General features: G+C 43.9%; 2 protein-coding genes across 4 annotated transcripts; both read right to left on the bottom strand.

Moving 5' to 3' along the window:
• Window positions 1–849: 849 nt before the first annotated feature.
• Window positions 850–10,547, bottom strand: LOC310959359 (nuclear distribution protein nudE homolog 1-A-like). 3 transcript variants are annotated; one of them, XM_083930670.1, is made up of 9 exons: window positions 10,393–10,547; window positions 9,171–9,284; window positions 7,954–8,107; window positions 5,234–5,382; window positions 4,280–4,416; window positions 3,048–3,302; window positions 2,873–2,961; window positions 2,008–2,153; window positions 850–1,799 (listed from the first exon to the last, which is right to left on the bottom strand). In XM_083930670.1, the coding sequence occupies exons 2-9, from the start codon at window positions 9,254–9,256 to the stop codon at window positions 1,751–1,753; spliced, it is 1,065 nt and encodes a 354-aa protein (XP_083786796.1). In that variant the 5' UTR covers window positions 9,257–9,284; window positions 10,393–10,547; the 3' UTR covers window positions 850–1,750. The 3 variants fall into 3 exon arrangements, with proteins under 3 accessions (XP_083786796.1, XP_083786795.1, XP_083786794.1); XM_083930669.1 differs by having other exon boundaries at window positions 9,171–9,328; XM_083930668.1 differs by having other exon boundaries at window positions 9,171–9,328; window positions 10,389–10,547.
• A 3,782-nt stretch (window positions 10,548–14,329) lies between these two features.
• Window positions 14,330–16,566, bottom strand: mpv17l (MPV17 mitochondrial membrane protein like; the record flags this gene model as incomplete). The annotated part of the gene is made up of 4 exons (XM_083930681.1): window positions 14,330–14,545; window positions 14,670–14,699; window positions 15,823–15,893; window positions 16,260–16,566. 4 exons carry the CDS (start codon window positions 16,564–16,566, stop codon window positions 14,330–14,332), a joined length of 624 nt encoding a protein of 207 aa, XP_083786807.1.
• Window positions 16,567–18,147: the final 1,581 nt, after the last annotated feature.

Below are 18,147 nucleotides of genomic sequence, written 5' to 3' on the forward strand. Positions count from 1 at the left end.
TTTCACTCGAGACGCTCGTTCGTTCCCAGCGTCTTTCTATTATTATTAAATCTCTGTTCATCCTGACACTGATGTAAAAACTCCATTTGTGACCCAGCTGCTGTTTATTCAGTGTGATTTAAACCTCAAGGACACAAATATTATATTATATTATATTTTATTATATTATATTATCGCTCTGATTAAAGTGTGTAACGTCTGCTGAAGTGCCATTAAACTGCTGTTCAATCCTCTCTCAGTGTCGACTTCACTACTTTTTTGTTCAGATTTCAAGTTTTGTTGCTTTTTCAGACATTTATTGATTTATTTTGGCATTTGGAATTTTTATATATATATATATATTGTTTTTTTTTATCTTCCCTTTAATTAAATTTAAATAAATTAAATAAATAAAAGGGAAAATTAAATTGGAAAGTCAATAAAACCAATAAAAAAAATTACAAATATTTAAAAAAAAAAAAAGTTTTACCAATATGTAATTTTCTCCCATTTACTTATTTATTTATTTTTTTTTAAATTAAAAATAAAATAAAACAAATCTATATAAATGCATAAATATATTATTTTTAAATGAATAAATGCATTTAAAAATAATATTTTAATAAATACATTATAGGCGTAAAAATAAATAAATACATTTAATAAAAATAATGAATTAATTATCAATTAAGTAAAATAGGAAAGTAACAATAAATAAATACATTTATTTAAATAGATAATTAAAAATTAAGTAAAATAGGAAAGTAAAACAAAGGTAAATAAATTAAATAAATCCTCTCAGTGTCGACTTTACTACTTTTTCTTTCTGGAAACGAATAAAACCAAGAGTTTTTTGTTCAGATTCAAGTTTTATTGCTTTTTCAGACACAGAAGCAGAACTGGAGGTGAACAAAGAGCACGTGAGCTCTCAGAGAGTCACGTCACGGCAAAACATCAACATCTTCCACGGCTTTGACCTGAACAGGAAGTTGTAAATCCACCCTGACTACAGACTCCCCCCTACGACCGCCGTCACTGCGACCGCCGTCACTACGACCTACGTCACTACGACCTACGTCACTACGACCTACGTCACTACGACCTACGTCACTACGACCGCCGTCACTGCGCCCCGACAGTGGAGGTGCAGTTTCTAACGCTGCTGTGTCAAAAGCTGCTCCGTACTTTTTCTTTTTAACATAAAACACAAAGTCGCCTTCACTGAAGTATTGGTGTCTCCGCTCTAACGGGAGACGTTTGCTATATTTCACTCCTGGAGAGACAGAAGTAGTGTGAACGTGGTCACTGACGGTGCAACACTGCAGCGAGTAAACGTTCATTTCATCACATAATCACATAAAATCAAAGTGTTCAACAGCACAAACTACAGCTGATCTGCTATTCTCAGAGCCGCACTGAGGGCGGAGCTACAAGGAAGGTCTTTCCTGAGCGCGCTGCTAAAGAAATGGTTAAAATCACTACGTTTAAATGGCGTCAGCTCCAAAAAAAGGCGCAAAAACACGGGAGGAGGAGGAGGCGAGGTGACGTGCGGCACCAGGCCGGGACGTGAGCTCAAGCGAAGTGCGAGTGCCGAAGAAAGAGAAGTAGAAGAAGTCCTGCCCGTTTGCATCGCTGCAGCCCCCGGTGAGAGTATGACCACGGGCGACACACGTGCAACACACGGGTACCGTTAAGTCCAGGCGGGACGGACGGGGGAGGTTTGGGAGCAGCTCGGAGGGGCGGAGGAGGAGGTGGAGGAGGTTTTTCACTATCACAGCAGCAGCTTGGGCCCCGCCCCGAAGTCTAACCTCTTCACCAGCCTGAAAAACAGGACACACACACACAGACACACACACACACACACACACACACACACACACACACACACACACACACACACACACACACACACACACACACACACACACACACACACACTTATTTGTTCGTTCACCTCTCGCTGGTTTACAGGTTACGACAAAAGTACAACAAACTTCACAAACTTCACACAGTAAAGCTCTGTCTCACCCTTTGTTGTAGAGGCCGTTAGTGGGACGCGTCTCTGAGGCGATGTTCTGACCCGACGGCGCCCCCTGTCCGCCGGCGCGGCTTCTGCGGCCCGACGTCTGCTCCTGGACGTATTCACGGCACGACGCCAGCTTGGACTCCAGGTTCTACGAGCAAATTATGACAAAAACATTCAGGTTTACACAAGTTTACACTGAATCAACACGAACATCCAGAGAAATCTGATCCGCACCAAGACGGGGACGGGTCACCGAAGCCGTGCAAATCTGCAGTAAACACTCCACCTCCGCATCACACCAACGTGAACCTTTCACCGCCATTGTTTTAAATGTCCGCGCATGGTCCCTCCTTCTTTTTTCTACGTCCCAACAGGCGCACAGGAAATGACCTCAGAACCACCGTAGGCCTCGTGCTCGTACACGTGCGCACGCTCGTGCTCGTACACGTGCGCACGCTCGTGCTCGTACACGTGCAAACGTGCTTTACTAAAGCCCACCTCTCCCAAACGGGCCGTGGACGGCAAGCGTGCCGCTCCTAGACGTGGTACGGTTGCACTCACACTGGTCAAAGGAACCAGACTTTAGCCGTGAGACGTGCTGGGGCACGGGACGGAGGCACAGTGGGAATGTCACACTGATATTCGTCTCTTTCCACAGCGTTAACGACGCGTCGTGCACTTAAGCGCATGTGACACGCTGGTGTGAACTGCGGCGTGCCTTTCTTTAAGTGTCAGTGTAATAAAAACACATTCATTTGGAGTAAATAACTAATTTCATCTTCTTCTTCATCATCATCAGCAGCTTGTTGCGTCTGAGAGTGAGAACCAGAAGCAGCGTCACGCGACACAGGCGGCGTTCTCTCTCACCCCGACTTTCCTCAGCAGCTCTCCGACGATGTTCAGCGCCGAGATTCTCGCCTGCGTGGTGAGGGGCGTCCCCGAGAGGCTGTCACCCGCTGAAAAAGAACAGGAACAGTCGGACGAATGCAGAGAAATCTTAAAAAGATGTGACGGGAAAACAGGTGAGAGCAGGTGGAGAGACCTCTGCTGACGGGGGGCGGCGGGGGGACGGAGGGCGCGGGGGCGGAGGGGACGGGCTGCTCGGAGGACAGAGACGGGGTTTTGTCCTCGCTTCGTTTGTCTGGAGGGGTGAGGGGCGGGGTGGGCAGGCCGGCCGGGGCGGAGGAGGGGGAGGGGGAGGAGGAGGAGGAGGAAGGGTCTTTGAGGGCGCTGCTGAGGGACGACTTCCTGTCCTGAACCTGCTGCTTCTGCTGCACCGCCAGCTCCTGTCTCAGGTCTGCAGCACAAAGAAAACACAAAAATTAGATATTAAATTCATTAAATGCACCAAGACATATTTAAGAATATATGTGTGCATTGTTTTAATTTGTTTCTTTATTTATTTACATTTAGATCGAGTCTCATGTTTATTTATTTACTTTTCTATTTAATTTAAACCTTTTAATTATGATTTTTTATATACATTTTTAAATGATTTATTTATTTATTTGGGCATTTTTTGTTTTTATTTATTAATATATTGATTTATTTTATCTTCCCTTTAATTTAATAAATTAAAATTATATAAATAAAAGAGAAAATTAAATAGAAAAGTAATTTTCTCCCATTTATTTATTTTTAAAAATTAAAGGAAAATAAAATAAATCTATATAAACGCATTAATACATTTTTCTTTAAAATTAATAAATTCATTTAAAAATAATATTTTAATAAATACATTATAGGGGTAAAAATAAATAAATACATTTAAAAAATAGATGATTAAAAATTAAGTAAAACAGGAAAACAAATAAAAAGGGGAATTAAAAATAAATAAATAAATAAAATATCAATTTATGACACTTAATTAATGCCATGACATTTATTTTCAATATTTTTGTTACATTTAAAAGCGTATTAATTGAATTAGGAAGTGTTTATTTATTTATTTAATTATTCTGGCAGCTTCTGCCCTCCGTACGTTTCACACACACACACACACACTTCACCCCGCGTGTGACGTCGGCAGCTGCTTTTAATTCAATTTAATTCAATTCAGTTTTATTTAAAGTGCCAAATCCTAACAGCAGTGATCTCAGGACACTTTACAGAGTAGGTAAAGACCACACTCTATGACTTATTTATGATTTACAGAGACCCAACAGTTCCCCCGTAGAGTACGGTGGCGTTGAAGAGCTTCCCTCTAACAGGGGCGGGGACGTGGGACAGACCCGGCTGGTACCTCGGGCCTCGTCCTTCAGCCTCTGCACGTACCTCGGGCCTCGTCCTTCAGCCTCTGCATGGACTCCAGCAGGTTCTGCTTCTCGTCCAGCTCGCTCTCCAGGAAGGCATTCCTCTCGATGACCTGGTTCATCCTCTGCTCAAAGTCCTCCAGAGACATGATGGTGGCCCTGAAACGCACGCAGAGCGTCAGCAGAGCGTCAGCAGAGCGTCAGCAGAGCGTCAGCGGAGGTGCGTGTGCGCCCGGTTCTGACGGAGGAACAGACCTTTACACGTAGATTTGTGTCACTGTGCTGCATTTAAATGTCTAAAGACCCAGAGAGCTGTTCTGTGTTTAGGTGAGTCTGAACTGGGAGACGCTGACGGACATAAAGACAACAACTCCCATGATGCAACGCTGCTGCACCGCGTCAAGAAACTGACTCGTTCTTTGTTGTTTTTGTACATTTACGTTTTATTTGGACTTGAAAGGTGAAAGTGAACCCCGTCCTGGGCGAACCCTGTCCTGGGCGAACCCTGAACCCTGTCCTGGGTGAACCCCGTCCTGGGTGAACCCCGTCCTGGGTGAACACTGTCCTGAGTGAACCCCTGTCCCGGGTGAACCCTGTCCCGGGTGAACCCTGTCCTGAGTTAACCCCGTCCCGGGTGAACCCTGTCCCGGGTGAACCCTGAACCCTGTCCTGAGCGAACCCTGTCCTGAGTGAAACCCTGTCCTGAGTGAACCCTGTCCTGAGTGAACCCTGTCCTGAGTGAACCCTGTCCTGAGTGAACCCTGTCCTGAGTGAACCCTGTCCTGAGTGAAACCCTGTCCTGAGTGAACCCTGTCCTGGGTGAACCCCGTCCTGAGTGAACCCCGTTCTAAGTGAACCCCGTCCTGAGTGAACCCCGTTCTAAGTGAACCCTGTCCTGAGTGAACCCTGTCCCGAGTGAACCCTGTCCTGAGCGCTGCTCTACGTCAGACTTGGCCCCGTGTGCGTGACCTCTGACCTCTTGGTCCTCTCCAGGTCGTCGTTGGCCTGCTCCAGCTCCCTGATGCATCTGTGGAGCTGCTCCCTGGCGGCCGTCGTCTCCGCCAGCTCCCCCTCCAGACCCGAGATCTGCCGGCACGCCTCCGAGTGCTGCGCCTCGTACTTCTCCTGCAGGAACACGCCGTGGACGTTTCAAAGCGTCAGAATAAAGGGAATTATTTCAAACACATGTAAATAATTAAAGGAGAAGAGAGGAGAGAGAGGTTTCTCACGGCGCACGCTGAGACTGCCGATGATTTTGGGAAACTCGGAGATAACTGTGTGTGTTTTCTGAATGCATCACCATGGCAACCGTTACTGTTAAGCGCATTAAAGTGCACGGATTTCTCTTCTTTTACAAGAATAAAAGTCATTTTATTTTTTATTATCACTTGGAATTGATTGTGTACTTTTCTAACAATATCCAGGAGGCGTCATGAGGCAACGTGTGTGTGTGTGTGTGTGTGTGTGTGTGTGTGTGTGTGTGTGTGTGTGTGTGCGTGTGTAAAGCTTCAGCGCGCTTATGTTAAAATTCCAGTCTCTGCAGACACGTCACACTTGCGGTCGAAGGTAAAACCCTGTACTTTCACTGCGTGCATGCATGTAAACTGAATTTGATTTCAATTTTATTTTATTTTATTCATAAGTGACTTTTTTACCCTTTCAAACTAAAATAAATATCTAGAAATCTGTCAATTTAACACAAAAAAATTATAATATATACAATAATTTTATCTCCTAGCACCTTGAAGCTCAAAGCTGACAACGTTTTAATAAAATTTGACTCAATAAATGAATTCCTATAATGTTAAATGTACCAAAAATATAAAAAAAAAATAGATGCATGCATTGTTTGAATTTGCTTTTTTATTTTTATTACCTTTGTATTAAGTTTCCTGTTTATTATTAATTTTACAATGCTCTGTTTACAACGACGGTTCCCTCTAAAATAAAGAGGTTTATGGTCAAACGTTCAAGTGTGGGTGCGGTTTGGGCGGAGTCAGCGCTGAGCTCACACCTGAGGGGGCGGGGCCTCGTTAGCTGTTATCAGAGGCACCTGTGCGGAGAAGTCCTGACACTGAGGAGGACAAAGGGTCAGCTCCACACACACACTCTGTGTGGATATAAATATAAATAAATAAACATCTCCCAGTCTGATGGAGCTGTGTTGCTGAGGAAGAGCTGACCGTCAGTGAGTAAACCACACACACACACACACACACGCGCACACACACGCACACACACACGCACACACACACCGGCTTTTCTCTTCATCTGTGTGTAAGTTTGATAAATATCCAGGAACTTTGTGCGAATCTGACTGGATTCAAACCCGAGGGAGTGTTGAGACTCGGAGCTCTGTGAGTCCTGGAGAGACGCTGCGCTGCACGTTTCAGGTTTCTCCCTCTAAGGGCGCACTCACACTGTTCCTCCGTACCGTGCCCGAGCACGTTTCACGGCTAAAGTCTGGTTCCTTTGACCAGTGTGAGTGCAACCGTACCACGTCTAGGAGCGGCACGCTTGCCGTCCACGGCCCGTTTGGGAGAGGTGGGCTTTAGTAAAGCACGTTTGCACGTGTACGAGCACGAGCGTGCGCACGTGTACGAGCCCTACGGCGGCTCTGAGGTCATTTCCTGTGCGCCTGTTGGGACGTAGAAAAAAGAAGGAGGGACCATGCGCGGACATTTCAAACAATGGCGGTGAAAGGTTCACGTTGGTGTGATGCGGAGGTGGAGTGTTTACTGCAGATTTGGTCGATGAAAAGATTCAAAAACAGTCGACAAGACGCACAAAAACTCCGAGGTCTACGGAAAGATCTGGAAACAAAGCCACGCATCGCCATGACGTCATCAATGCGTGTGACGTGTTACGGCGTGATGACGTATAGGCAGCAAGAAGCATTCTCCGAGGCCCAGGTAGTGTGAGTACAAACGGGCCTGGAGGGGGGGACAAGGACCCTAAAGCACGGGGCACGGGACGGAGGCACAGTGGGAGGGCGCTCTTAGACTCTGCATACACGTGAACAAGGCTTTATGAATATGTAGCAGCCAGTCTCTGTATCGTTTGTTAAAGTTTTGTTTTTGTAAAGTCGAGCATTTGTTCCTCTTGTGATCTCAACAGAAGATAAACTTTTTTTAGAGGGGTGAGTGAACAGAGAGGAAGAACTGCCGTCCCCTCGTGTGTGTGTGTGTGTGTGTGTGTGTGTGTGTGTGTGTGTGTGTGTGTGTGTGTGTGTGTGTGTGTGTGTGTGTGTGTGTGTGTGTGTGTGTGTGTGTGTGTGTGTGTGTGTGTGTGTGTGTGTGTGTGTGTGTGTGTGTGTGTGTGTGTGTGTGTGTGTGTGTGTGTGTGTGTGTGTGTGTGTGTGTGTGTGTGTGTGTGTGTGTGTGTGTGTGTGTGTGTGTGTGTGTGTGTGTGTGTGTGTGTGTGTGTGTGTGTGTGTGTGTGTGTGTGTGTGTGTGTGTGTGTGTGTGTGTGTGTGTGTGTCGCTCACGGACAACAGGAGCCATAAAATTGGACTCTATCAGCTGATGTGTACATGGGACAACCCCCATCATGAATGGTTTGGCTGAACGTCGAGGTGTGTGTGACGCAGCAGCTTTGTGCTCCAGCGTCGGCTATAAAACCCCGTTCAGCGAGGGTTAAGTGGACGCGGGTGCAGGACGTTGACGCGTGTGTAAAGCCTGATCATGTCTTCTCTACCTTGTAGTTTTCCAGTTCCATGCGGAGGCGACTGTTTGCAGACAGGAGCTCGCGGTTTCGGGCCTCGTACTGTTTCAGCTCCGTCTCCAGCTCCACCTCATAGTCCCGACTCATCTGCTGGAACTCCTGCAGCTCCTCCTGGGCTTCCTCCGCACTACACACGCACACACACACGCGCGCACACACACACATGCACACAAAGAGAGAGAGAGAGAGAGACACACACATAAGCACACAAAGGCCCACACAGGTACACACGCACACAGAGAGAGAGACAGGTACACACACGTGCACACACACTCGGTGCACACACACAGGTATACATACACACACACACACACACACACGCACAGTAAGCCGTCTTTTCACACTCACGGTTGGGGTAAAACGAATCCGACAGATGTTGCCGTAGAGGAAGGTTTGCCAGGTAATTGTGAAACAAGTCTAAACGTCACAGAAATGTGTTTTTAAAGGAAAACACTCGACGTTCACACTTGTTTGTCTCGCAGGAGCGCCGACACACTCGCATTTCTACAAACTGAACCGAGAGCGGCGAAAAGGTATCGATTGTTTTTGATCTGTCACGGAGCCCCAGAAGTCCTGAAAGAAAATATATATTTATATTTTTACAAGTTATTATCTGATCGCCACAATGTTTTTGTTCTTACTCAAGCTAAATAATAAGTTATGCAACCTTTTGTATTAAAAAAAGGATAAAACGATAATCTTTCAGGACTTCAGGGACATGAAAGTGATTAACTGAGGGAGGCAGAAGTGATGGTGTGAGAGATCTGTTTAAAAAACACATCAGCAACAGACTCCTTCAACCTCGCTGTGTTAAAGAACGGCACAGGAAACAGTTCCTACCTGCTGCCGTCAGACTCTACGACGCTTCACAGCAACGCTCAGGAAACACACTCACATCATTCAAGTGACTGATTACTGAGATCCTATAAATGCACCTTTCTCTCTTTATCTGCACCTTAAAATCCACTCAGTATATAAATGTAATATAGTGCTTTAAATGTGCGATACTGTTCTCTTATTGTAGCCTATATTTTGTATTTCTGATCGTATTGTACCACTGCTACGATGACCTGATTTCCCCTCTGGGATGGATGGATGGATGGATGGATGGATGGATGGATGGATGGATGGATGGATGGATGGATGTCTGTCCGTCCATCCATCCATCCATCCGGGACACACACACCTACCTCTGTTGGTGCCTGGTAGCCTGCTCCTTCCAGTACTCCAGCTCCTCCTCCAGGGACCCAAACTCTGGAGGCTCCTGGTCCCCCATCTCCAGCCCGGGTGCAGAGATGAATCTCCTGTAGATCAGTTCAAACCAGGCAGTCAGACGAGTCCAAAGCCCCTTTAGAAAGCATGCAATTTAAAGTAAACGTCACACCGCTGAATGGGAAGCCCTTAATTATTACAGGAAATGATTCAACAGGATGTAACACCAATTCAAACATATGTTTTTAGTCATTTTGCATCTTTTTGTGGTGGTTTTGCATCTATTTTTAGTCATTTTGCTTCTTTTAGTGCTGGTTTTGCATCTATTTTTAGTCATTTTGCATCTTTTTGTGGTGGTTTTGCATCTAGTTTGTCATTTTGCATCTTTTTGTGGTGTTTTGCATCTATTTTTAGTCATTTTGCATCATTTAGTGGTGGTTTTGCATCTAGTTTTAGTCATTTTGCATCTAGTTTAAGTCATTTTGCATCTTTTTGTGCTGGTTTTGCATCTATTTTTGAACCATTAAACAGCACTTTTTCAGGTAAAATCTCAGTTTCTAGAATTTGGTCTTCATCGTTATCCATGGTGTTGACTGTGTTATTAGTCAGGGAAGATAACGGAAAATCAAGCTAATAAGTTTAAATCTATACAAAATAAATCAAAATACAATACTGCATATATGCCGAATTGCATAATAGATTATATAGATTCATATGACGTATTTATTATTTGTCAAAGTCATTCAAATTAAACTTAAGACACTGTTAAAGTAAATTGAATACAAAATGAATATAGAGTCTGGTCAAAACAGCTTATAAACGTCAGCCTATAGTTAATAATACATATTTTTTTAATAATGCATGTAAGCCGAATTAAACAATAGATCATATAGCTTCATATTACCTATTTATTGATGATCTAATTCATAAAAATTCAACCTAAAACGCTGTTAAATGTAAATTGCATACAAAATGTATATGGAGTCTGGTCAAAACAGCTTATAAACTTCAACCTATAGTTAATAATATATTTTTTTTTAATAATGCATGTATGCCGAATTGAACAAAAGATCATATAGATTCATAAAACTTCTTTATTGATGATCTAATTCATTAACATTCAATTTAAAACGCTGTTTAATGTAAATTAGTATAAAATGTGAATGGAGCCTGGTGAAAGCAAACTACAGCATAACTTACGCACAACAGCTTCTTTCGACGCAATCTTTATCGTTTTATTCTCTTTTCCGGATCCTCTTCATGTGCTGAGACAACTACAGACACAGTCGGTGACTAATTTAATGCGAAAACGTTAAATAAAACTATTAAAAATTGACTTTTTCTGAGTTAGAAAACCGCAAAAGTTGCCGCTGACTTGGGAAAGACGTCGAAGACAATACCACATTACCATTCATATTGTCCGGACCGATCAACCAATCAGAAGTCAGATGACAGCCCGATTGACTGCTGCTATTGGTCAATCACCTGTCAATCTAATTATGACGGGCGGGGTTAGGAGTATTGTCCAATCAGAGGGGAGATATCGGTGTCAGTGTCCAGACGCGTTTATGGATTACCAGAGGCCGGTGATGCCTTCAGGTGCCATCGGAAATAGTATAATTTAAACATAACGCGATTAAAAAGTGTAATTTAGGGTGGTGTTTCGTTTTTATTCATCATGTCTCCAGATTGTAATCATGTTCACATCAGTGCGTCCCAAAATAAACACAAATACACACAAAGGAATATCTATATTTATATAATTATGTATATATTCAACATGTTCTCACTCCCAACTCTGTTACTTTAGTCATTTTGCATCTTTTTGAGGTGGTTTGCATCTGTTTTTAATAATTTTGCATCTTTTTGTGGTGGTTCTGCATCTATTTTTAGTCATTTAGCATCTTTTTGTGGTGGTTTTGCATCTATTTTTAGTCATTTAGCATCTTTTTGTGGTGGTTTTGCATCTATTTTTAGTCATTTTGCATCTTTTTGTGGCGGTTTTGCATCTTTTTTTAGTCATTTTGCATCTTTTGTGGTGGTTTTGCATCTTTTTTGAGTCATTTTGCATCTTTTTTTAAGCACCATTTGAGACTTTTGAACCGAGAAGTGAAATGTACGAGGATGCATTGAACGCAGCAGGTTTGGTGCCAGAAAAAATAATGAAAAATAATAAAATAAAATACTGTATAATAAAAAAATGATCAGATAAAAAAAACTGACTTATTACTCAATACGTTATAGATTAAAAAATTTAGATTTATTAATTTGTAAGTAGGATAATTAACTTAATTAATTAATTAGGAGTAAATCATTTCAGCCATCTCGTATTTGTGTGTGTATGTTATTTACTTTTAATGTTTTATTTATTTTTGTTCTTCCCATTCCATCTGTTTTTTGTGGGTTTCCTTGAACATTATTTTTGGAATAATAAATAAAAAAACATTATTTTTTAAATCCAGAAACCCAATAATTAAAATGAAATAACATTTTATCTAAAGGCTGCAATCAGTTGGTACTGCAGAGCACATATATGACAGAAACACAGTTAGTGTAACCATTGCTGCATTTATTTAAATTTATTTTATGATTAAATGAAGTAAACTTCAATAATGACTTTTAAAAATAAACATAAATTCCTGCTTTTGTTTCTCAATATTATGTTTTTACATCAAAGTTTTCCTCCAAACTAATTCACAGAAATGCTCAAACTTATAAAATGTAGATAAAATGTATTATATCTGTGAATCCAGTGATGTGAGAACAGTCAAACGCTGCACATGAACACAACAAAACATCAGTTTTATTTTATTTTACATGATAAGTGATGAACAGGAAACAGACATTACAGTGATTTCACTTCCATATTTATTTCTGCTTAATCTTTATTTTTAGACCCGTTTATGAGGAAACTGGTGCATGTTCTGCGTCCTGTCACGGCGTAACAGTACGGTGGTCATGTTTTTGGAGGATGGCGTGCGGACCGACCACCTTGACCCCATCCTTGACTCCCATTGGGTAATTCCACTTCCTGTCGGTGGGGGTCAGAGGTCAAACTGGGTCAACTGTCCTTTTTAAGAGGGATTAACGAGGCCCATCTGATCCTGGTTAATCCACACACACACACTCACACTCACAGGAGCAGTCATTTTGCATCTTTTTGTGGTGGTTTTGCATCTATTTTTAGTCATTTTGCATCTTTTTGTGGTGGTTTTTCATCTATTTTTAGTCATTTTGCATCTTTTTGTGGTGGTTTTGCATCTATTTTTAGTCATTTTGCATCTTTTTGTGGTGGTTTTGCATCTGTTTTTAGTCATTTTGCATCTTTTTGTGGTGGTTTTGCATCTATTTTAAGTCATTTTGCATCTTTTTGTGGTGGTTTTTCATCTATTTTTAGTCATTTTGCATCTTTTTGTGGTGGTTTTGCATCTATTTTTAGTCATTTTGCATCTTTTTGTGGTGGTTTTGCATCTGTTTTTAGTCATTTTGCATCTTTTTGTGTTGGTTTTGCATCTATTTTTAGTCATTTTGCATCGTTTTGTGATTTTGCATCTATTTTTAATCATTTTGCATCTTATTGTGGTGGTTTTGCATCTATTTTTAATCATTTTGCATCTTATTGTGGTGGTTTTGCATCTATTTTTAGTCATTTAGCATCTTTTTGTGATCATTTCGTCAGGGCCCCTGACTTTATTGGGCCCTGTGCCCGTTAGACCTGTTCAGTGAATCATCCATGAGTGTATTTAATTATTTCTGTTTATTCTGCTTTTCAAAGAAAACACCGGAGTACTTCTTCCACCACTGGTGATGTTCACGTAAAGGTAGAGCTTTGGGTTTGAACAAGTGCATTTGCTACTACATTGTACATCCCAACATCCTCTCAAAGCGCCTCATAAAAACGCTAAAGGAAGCTGCATTTGATGAGCTGGGAGCGAGAACATGTCAACATAATTATTACTAATGACTCCCACCCTTCGGTCAAACGCAGGGAGCCCGCAGACCTGTGGCCAGGACGGTCGTGTCACCGAGAGAGAAGGCACATACTCGAGTTAACGCAAGAAATATGGGGCCTTTGATATCAAACCAACAGGTCCACGGGTCCAATCTCACGTCACAACAGAAGAGAGAGAGCGCACCTTCCTCCGAGGCCACGCCATATCTCTAAACATCATGAATCCCAACATTTAACAGGTTCTCTGCTCGGGCCGTGCTCCACCGAGCTTCCTCAGAAACAGGGCAGTAGTTTTCCTGTAATCCTGCTGCAGAGGTAATGAAAGGGAAGCTCATCACTTGGTCGTCACCCCAACTGTAAACATGTGCCAGGCATTCAGACCGCACATCCGGGAGATGGATTACACTCTGGTTCCATCGTTTTCATCTGTTACTTTGATCTGAAGCAAAATGTCAGCAGCTCCAGCAGGGGACCCCAAACTTCCCTTTCCCGGGCCACATTAACCAGCTCTAACTGGGGGATCCTGAGGCGTTCCCAGGCCAGTGTGGAGATCTAATCTCTCCACCTGGTCCTGGGTCTTCCCCGAGGCCTCCTCCCAGCTGGACGTGCCTGGAACACCTCCCTAGGGAGGCGCCCAGGGTTCATCCTTACCAGATGATCCTGAACCACCTCAACTGGCTCCTTTCAACACAAAGGAGCAGCAGCTCTACTCCGAGTTCCTCACGGATGCTGAACTTCTCCCCCTCTCTCTAAGGGAGACTCCAGCCCCCCTCCTGAGGAAACACATTTCACACGCTTGGACCTGGACCTGGTTCATAGATCGCCATGGTTACTTTGATGTAAGTGCTGAAAAAGTCCATGGGATGACTTTGCGTTAGAATTACACTTTAAGGAAGATGAAAAGGAAGTTTTTTAACACAGATATTAACTTTGGGTACTTTAGGCGTCCTGTTTTATCTAAGTAACACATAGTTTTTGCGAAGAAAAGTCTCCCAAAACAGTCGAGTGTTGTGTGCGTCTGAGACGGATGAAAGTTTCTCTTGGTCGAACCCGTAACCTGCTCATCAGCTCTTCATCTCCTCTGTCAGTTCGTGGTCGCTGGTGCAGCAAAAGTGGAAACGCTTGTGTCCTGACGGAAGCTCAAAGGCCTGAAAGACGAAGCATCCTCCTCCTCTTCCTCCTCCTCTAGTTCTCCCTCTGGGTCTTCTGCTTCTTTCGGGCCAGCCGAGCCTGTCTGATCTCCTCCAGGGTCTTCCGGGGGTCCATGACGAAGGCCAGAGCCACGCCGGCGGTGCCGTCGCCGCTCTGCCGGGAGAAGCACAGGAAGGTGGCCCAGAGGAAGGCGCAGCAGCCCATGAAGGCCGTCCGCATGTACAACGGCATCAGGACGAAGTTGAGGAACTGAGGAGGGCAGAAAACAGGATGTGAGATCAAACGCAGGTGCAGATGTTCAGCTCTACGCTCTCATCCTCACAGCGCCGACACAACCAAAGGTAAAAGGTTCGACCTCATGTTTCACGTTTACCTGCATGAACGGCCAGTACATGAGTCCAGTCTGCAAGAGAAGAAAGCACGTGATGAGAGAAGACAGAAGACCTGCAGGACACAGTCTCTGCTCTCATGTCCTTCAAATGGTGATTAGAGCAGATTAAAGGGACAGTTCAGGTGTTTTGAGGCAAAGGTTTGTCTCTAATGGAGCCTCAGGAGTGAAAATAATCTAACAATAATCTGAATTAATATTTTTAAATGTTTTTGACGGGTTTGACAATGACTTCCTGTCCCATTGTGTTTCCATGGCAGCAGCCAATAGCTTTGGGCGTTGCTGGTTGCCAGGGTTGTCTGTTGTTGGGTGCAGCTACTGTAGGTTGGCACTGGGTGAAAGGGAGTTAGCCAATCCTGCAGCTGCTTGGGAGCCTCAGTGAAGGGGGCGTTCTTTGTCCCAGCAGCTGAGTGAGCGGAGACGGGCAACAACCAGAGTCACTATAGGCCGAGCATTCACTCCATGGACTGAGAGAAAGGAGAGGAACGCCATTCAAACGCACGCCCACATGGCTACGCTGCTCCTTGATGCTAACATCACTTTCATCTGCACTTAGCTGGAACGGCTAACGCTAACGGCTAACGCTAACTGTCAGTCAAACTCCTCTAATCCTTGTTTTGATGCTGTGATTTTCTGGAGGGGACGGGTTCAAACAGGCTCAAACAGACTCCGCTCTCCTGGAGCTACTGGGCCGGGTCTGACCAACCTGGCAACCCGACTGCTGGACTTCTTTTTTGTTGTTGTGACGACGATCTGGAGACACTAGATGGAGCTGTTCTGCTCATTCTACACATTCAACCTTTAACTTGATCAACTATTATATTATATCTCCTTGAAACAAGACGCATCTCCATCACTAAAGGAAACTGTTTACACGTTTACAGTTAAACATGATTTTAGGAAATGATTCAATAATTAAGAGACATTCAGATGCATTTCCAGCACTGATCCAGAAACTCGCTGACTTTTTTATCCTTTGGCGGTGAGTCCAGGTTGAATCACCCGGCCCTGGCGTCGCGCCCCACTGCGCAAAAGCGGCACAATCTAGGTTAATCTGGCTGTGAGCTGGCCCCGCTGCAGTGTGTGTGTGCGTGTGTGTGTCTTTCCTTCCTTCTCTTGATGCTGAGGCCTTCCTTACCTTCCAGGTGTTGAAGAACTTCTCTCTCCAGTCTTCAAATATATCCTCCTTGCCCTCCAAGAAGCTCACTCCTGCAGGACAGAGGAGACATTTACGCACGCACTTCGTGGCGCCATTACGCACGATCTAAACCCGTGCGTAATGACTCCTCACCTTGACACACATGATGTTTGACCTTGATAGGAAACCTGAACACCTCACTGTTGTGTGTCTGTGTGTGTGTTAATGCCTGTGGGCTGTGATGTGTTGACTGTGAGAACATTTAACAGTCACAGATTTGGTGACATTTAATAAAAAAAAGTGATTCAGATATCAAGGCTTCCTCTTCATCTAAACACAAACAGAGCCCAGGTCTGCACTTTGCCCTGCGTTTAACACACTCTCAACTGTCTTTGCATCAGAGGTGGATGCTCTGAGCTGCAGCCGGACCCCCTCACCTGTGTAGAAGACACTGGTGGCCAAAGGCGACGCGAAGCTCTGGTCCAGCAGGAGTTTGCGGAAAACCATCCCGGCGGACTTCCCCGGGAACCGCCTCTCCAGAGCTCGCAACCAGAAGTAATTAAAGTTTCCATGGAAACTGATCGCCACAATTGCCACGTCGCGAGTGTGTCTCCAGTCCATGTGCTCCTTCTGTGCGATGAGCTGATGCACCAGCTCACCGCCGGCGAATAAGCACCCGTACAGGGTGACATTGGCCAGCCAGGGGAACCGTTTGGCGGCTTCTTTCAGAACAGCTCTCCTCATGTTGGCACCACGAGGAGGAGCCGGAGGGGAAAAGTCCAAAGTGACACCCTGGGTGGCCTCAATTCAGCAATCAAGACGCAAGCATAGCGGTTCAGATAAGTGACTACAGGCCCTGGTGTGATCCAGCCGGGCCGACGCGACTCACTCCATCTGTGCGCGGTAATCAGAGAGGGATTAGACGGTTCAACCGGCAGCAGGGATATCACACATTACCGCAGCTCAGGTGACTAATGAGACGAACAGGCTCCGGACAGAAAGTCTCTGAAACGTTCCTCTCCGCTGCTGCGTAAAAGCTGCCATGGCTCCACTTTGGTCCCTCAGGGGACGGCTCCTCTGAAGGACCGCGTCCCGGAGTCCTGCGTGCGTAAAAGGCACCAGATCTTGGTGACGCGGAGAGAAGCCCGAGGTGGAAACAAAAAACTCCAATGGATCATAAATATGAATCTAGATCATTCTGTCTGCTCTCACTCAGGGAATCAGGTGAACCGCGCCAACAAATCCTGCGTGTCCCGCGCTAATCTGAGGGATTGTGCCGGGACAGTGCGGCGCAGACACCCGTCTAATCACCGCGTCACTCACCGTTTCAGCCAGTTCTCTCTCGATCTCTCTCTCTCTCTCTCTCTCTCTCTCTCTCTCTCTCTCTCTCTCTCTCTCTCTCTCTCACCCGAGTAAAACAGAATAAAAGCGTGAAAGAATAAGGAATGGTATGATGTCAGAGCGAGGGGGTTCGGTGACTTGCTCAACAGCACCTCGGCAGTGCCCGGGAGATGAACTGGCACCTCTCCAGCCACCAGTCCACGCTCCATTTATGTTCCACACAGGGACTCGAACCGGCGACCCTCCGGTTCCCAGCTGATTCTCCCATGGACTGAGCTTTACTGCACAAACTAAATATAACTGTTCTGCACGAGTCTCTCAAACTCACTCCAGATTTAACACTGATGCAACTGCAGCCATATTAATTATATATTTAAATATATTATTATATATTTATGTATTTGTGAAGATGAAACATGATGTGTCTGTTCCACAAACATCCGGGAGCCTGTGAAGCACTCTTGGATTGAAGCAGCAGAGGGCGACGCTGCTGCACACAGACCTGACACCTGGGACCTGAGAGAGCAGACAAACCTCTGATTCAATCTACTATAGATTTTTTAATTTTAGCTCCTTTAAATATTCGATCAAAGGCGCAAAAAATGTGCTTTGCATGACAGACTTTCAGTTTATTGCTGCTGCAGAAGAAACACTAAACACACTAAACAGGCTGGATGCTACTGAGTAGCTTTTCACCACGATACAGAACAAAAAATTAAATATCGCAAATTAATAAACATAACTGTCTTTGTATTCAGTGTAACGTTTTTGTAAAGATATATTATGATTATTAATTTTAATCAACAAATAAATAATACATTAAATTAGATTATATGGATTTAATGTAATTTAATAAAATGAAATCAAACATAACTGATAAAAATGCAATTAAGGTATTAAACAAATAGATGAATAAAATAAAATAAAATTGTATAAATTGAATTAAATTAAATATAACAAATGTATAAATACAGACTACAATAC

Source organism: Echiichthys vipera (assembly GCF_963691815.1).
Source record: "Echiichthys vipera genome assembly, chromosome: 17".
In the NCBI taxonomy this organism is placed as follows: Eukaryota; Metazoa; Chordata; class Actinopteri; order Perciformes; family Trachinidae; genus Echiichthys; species Echiichthys vipera.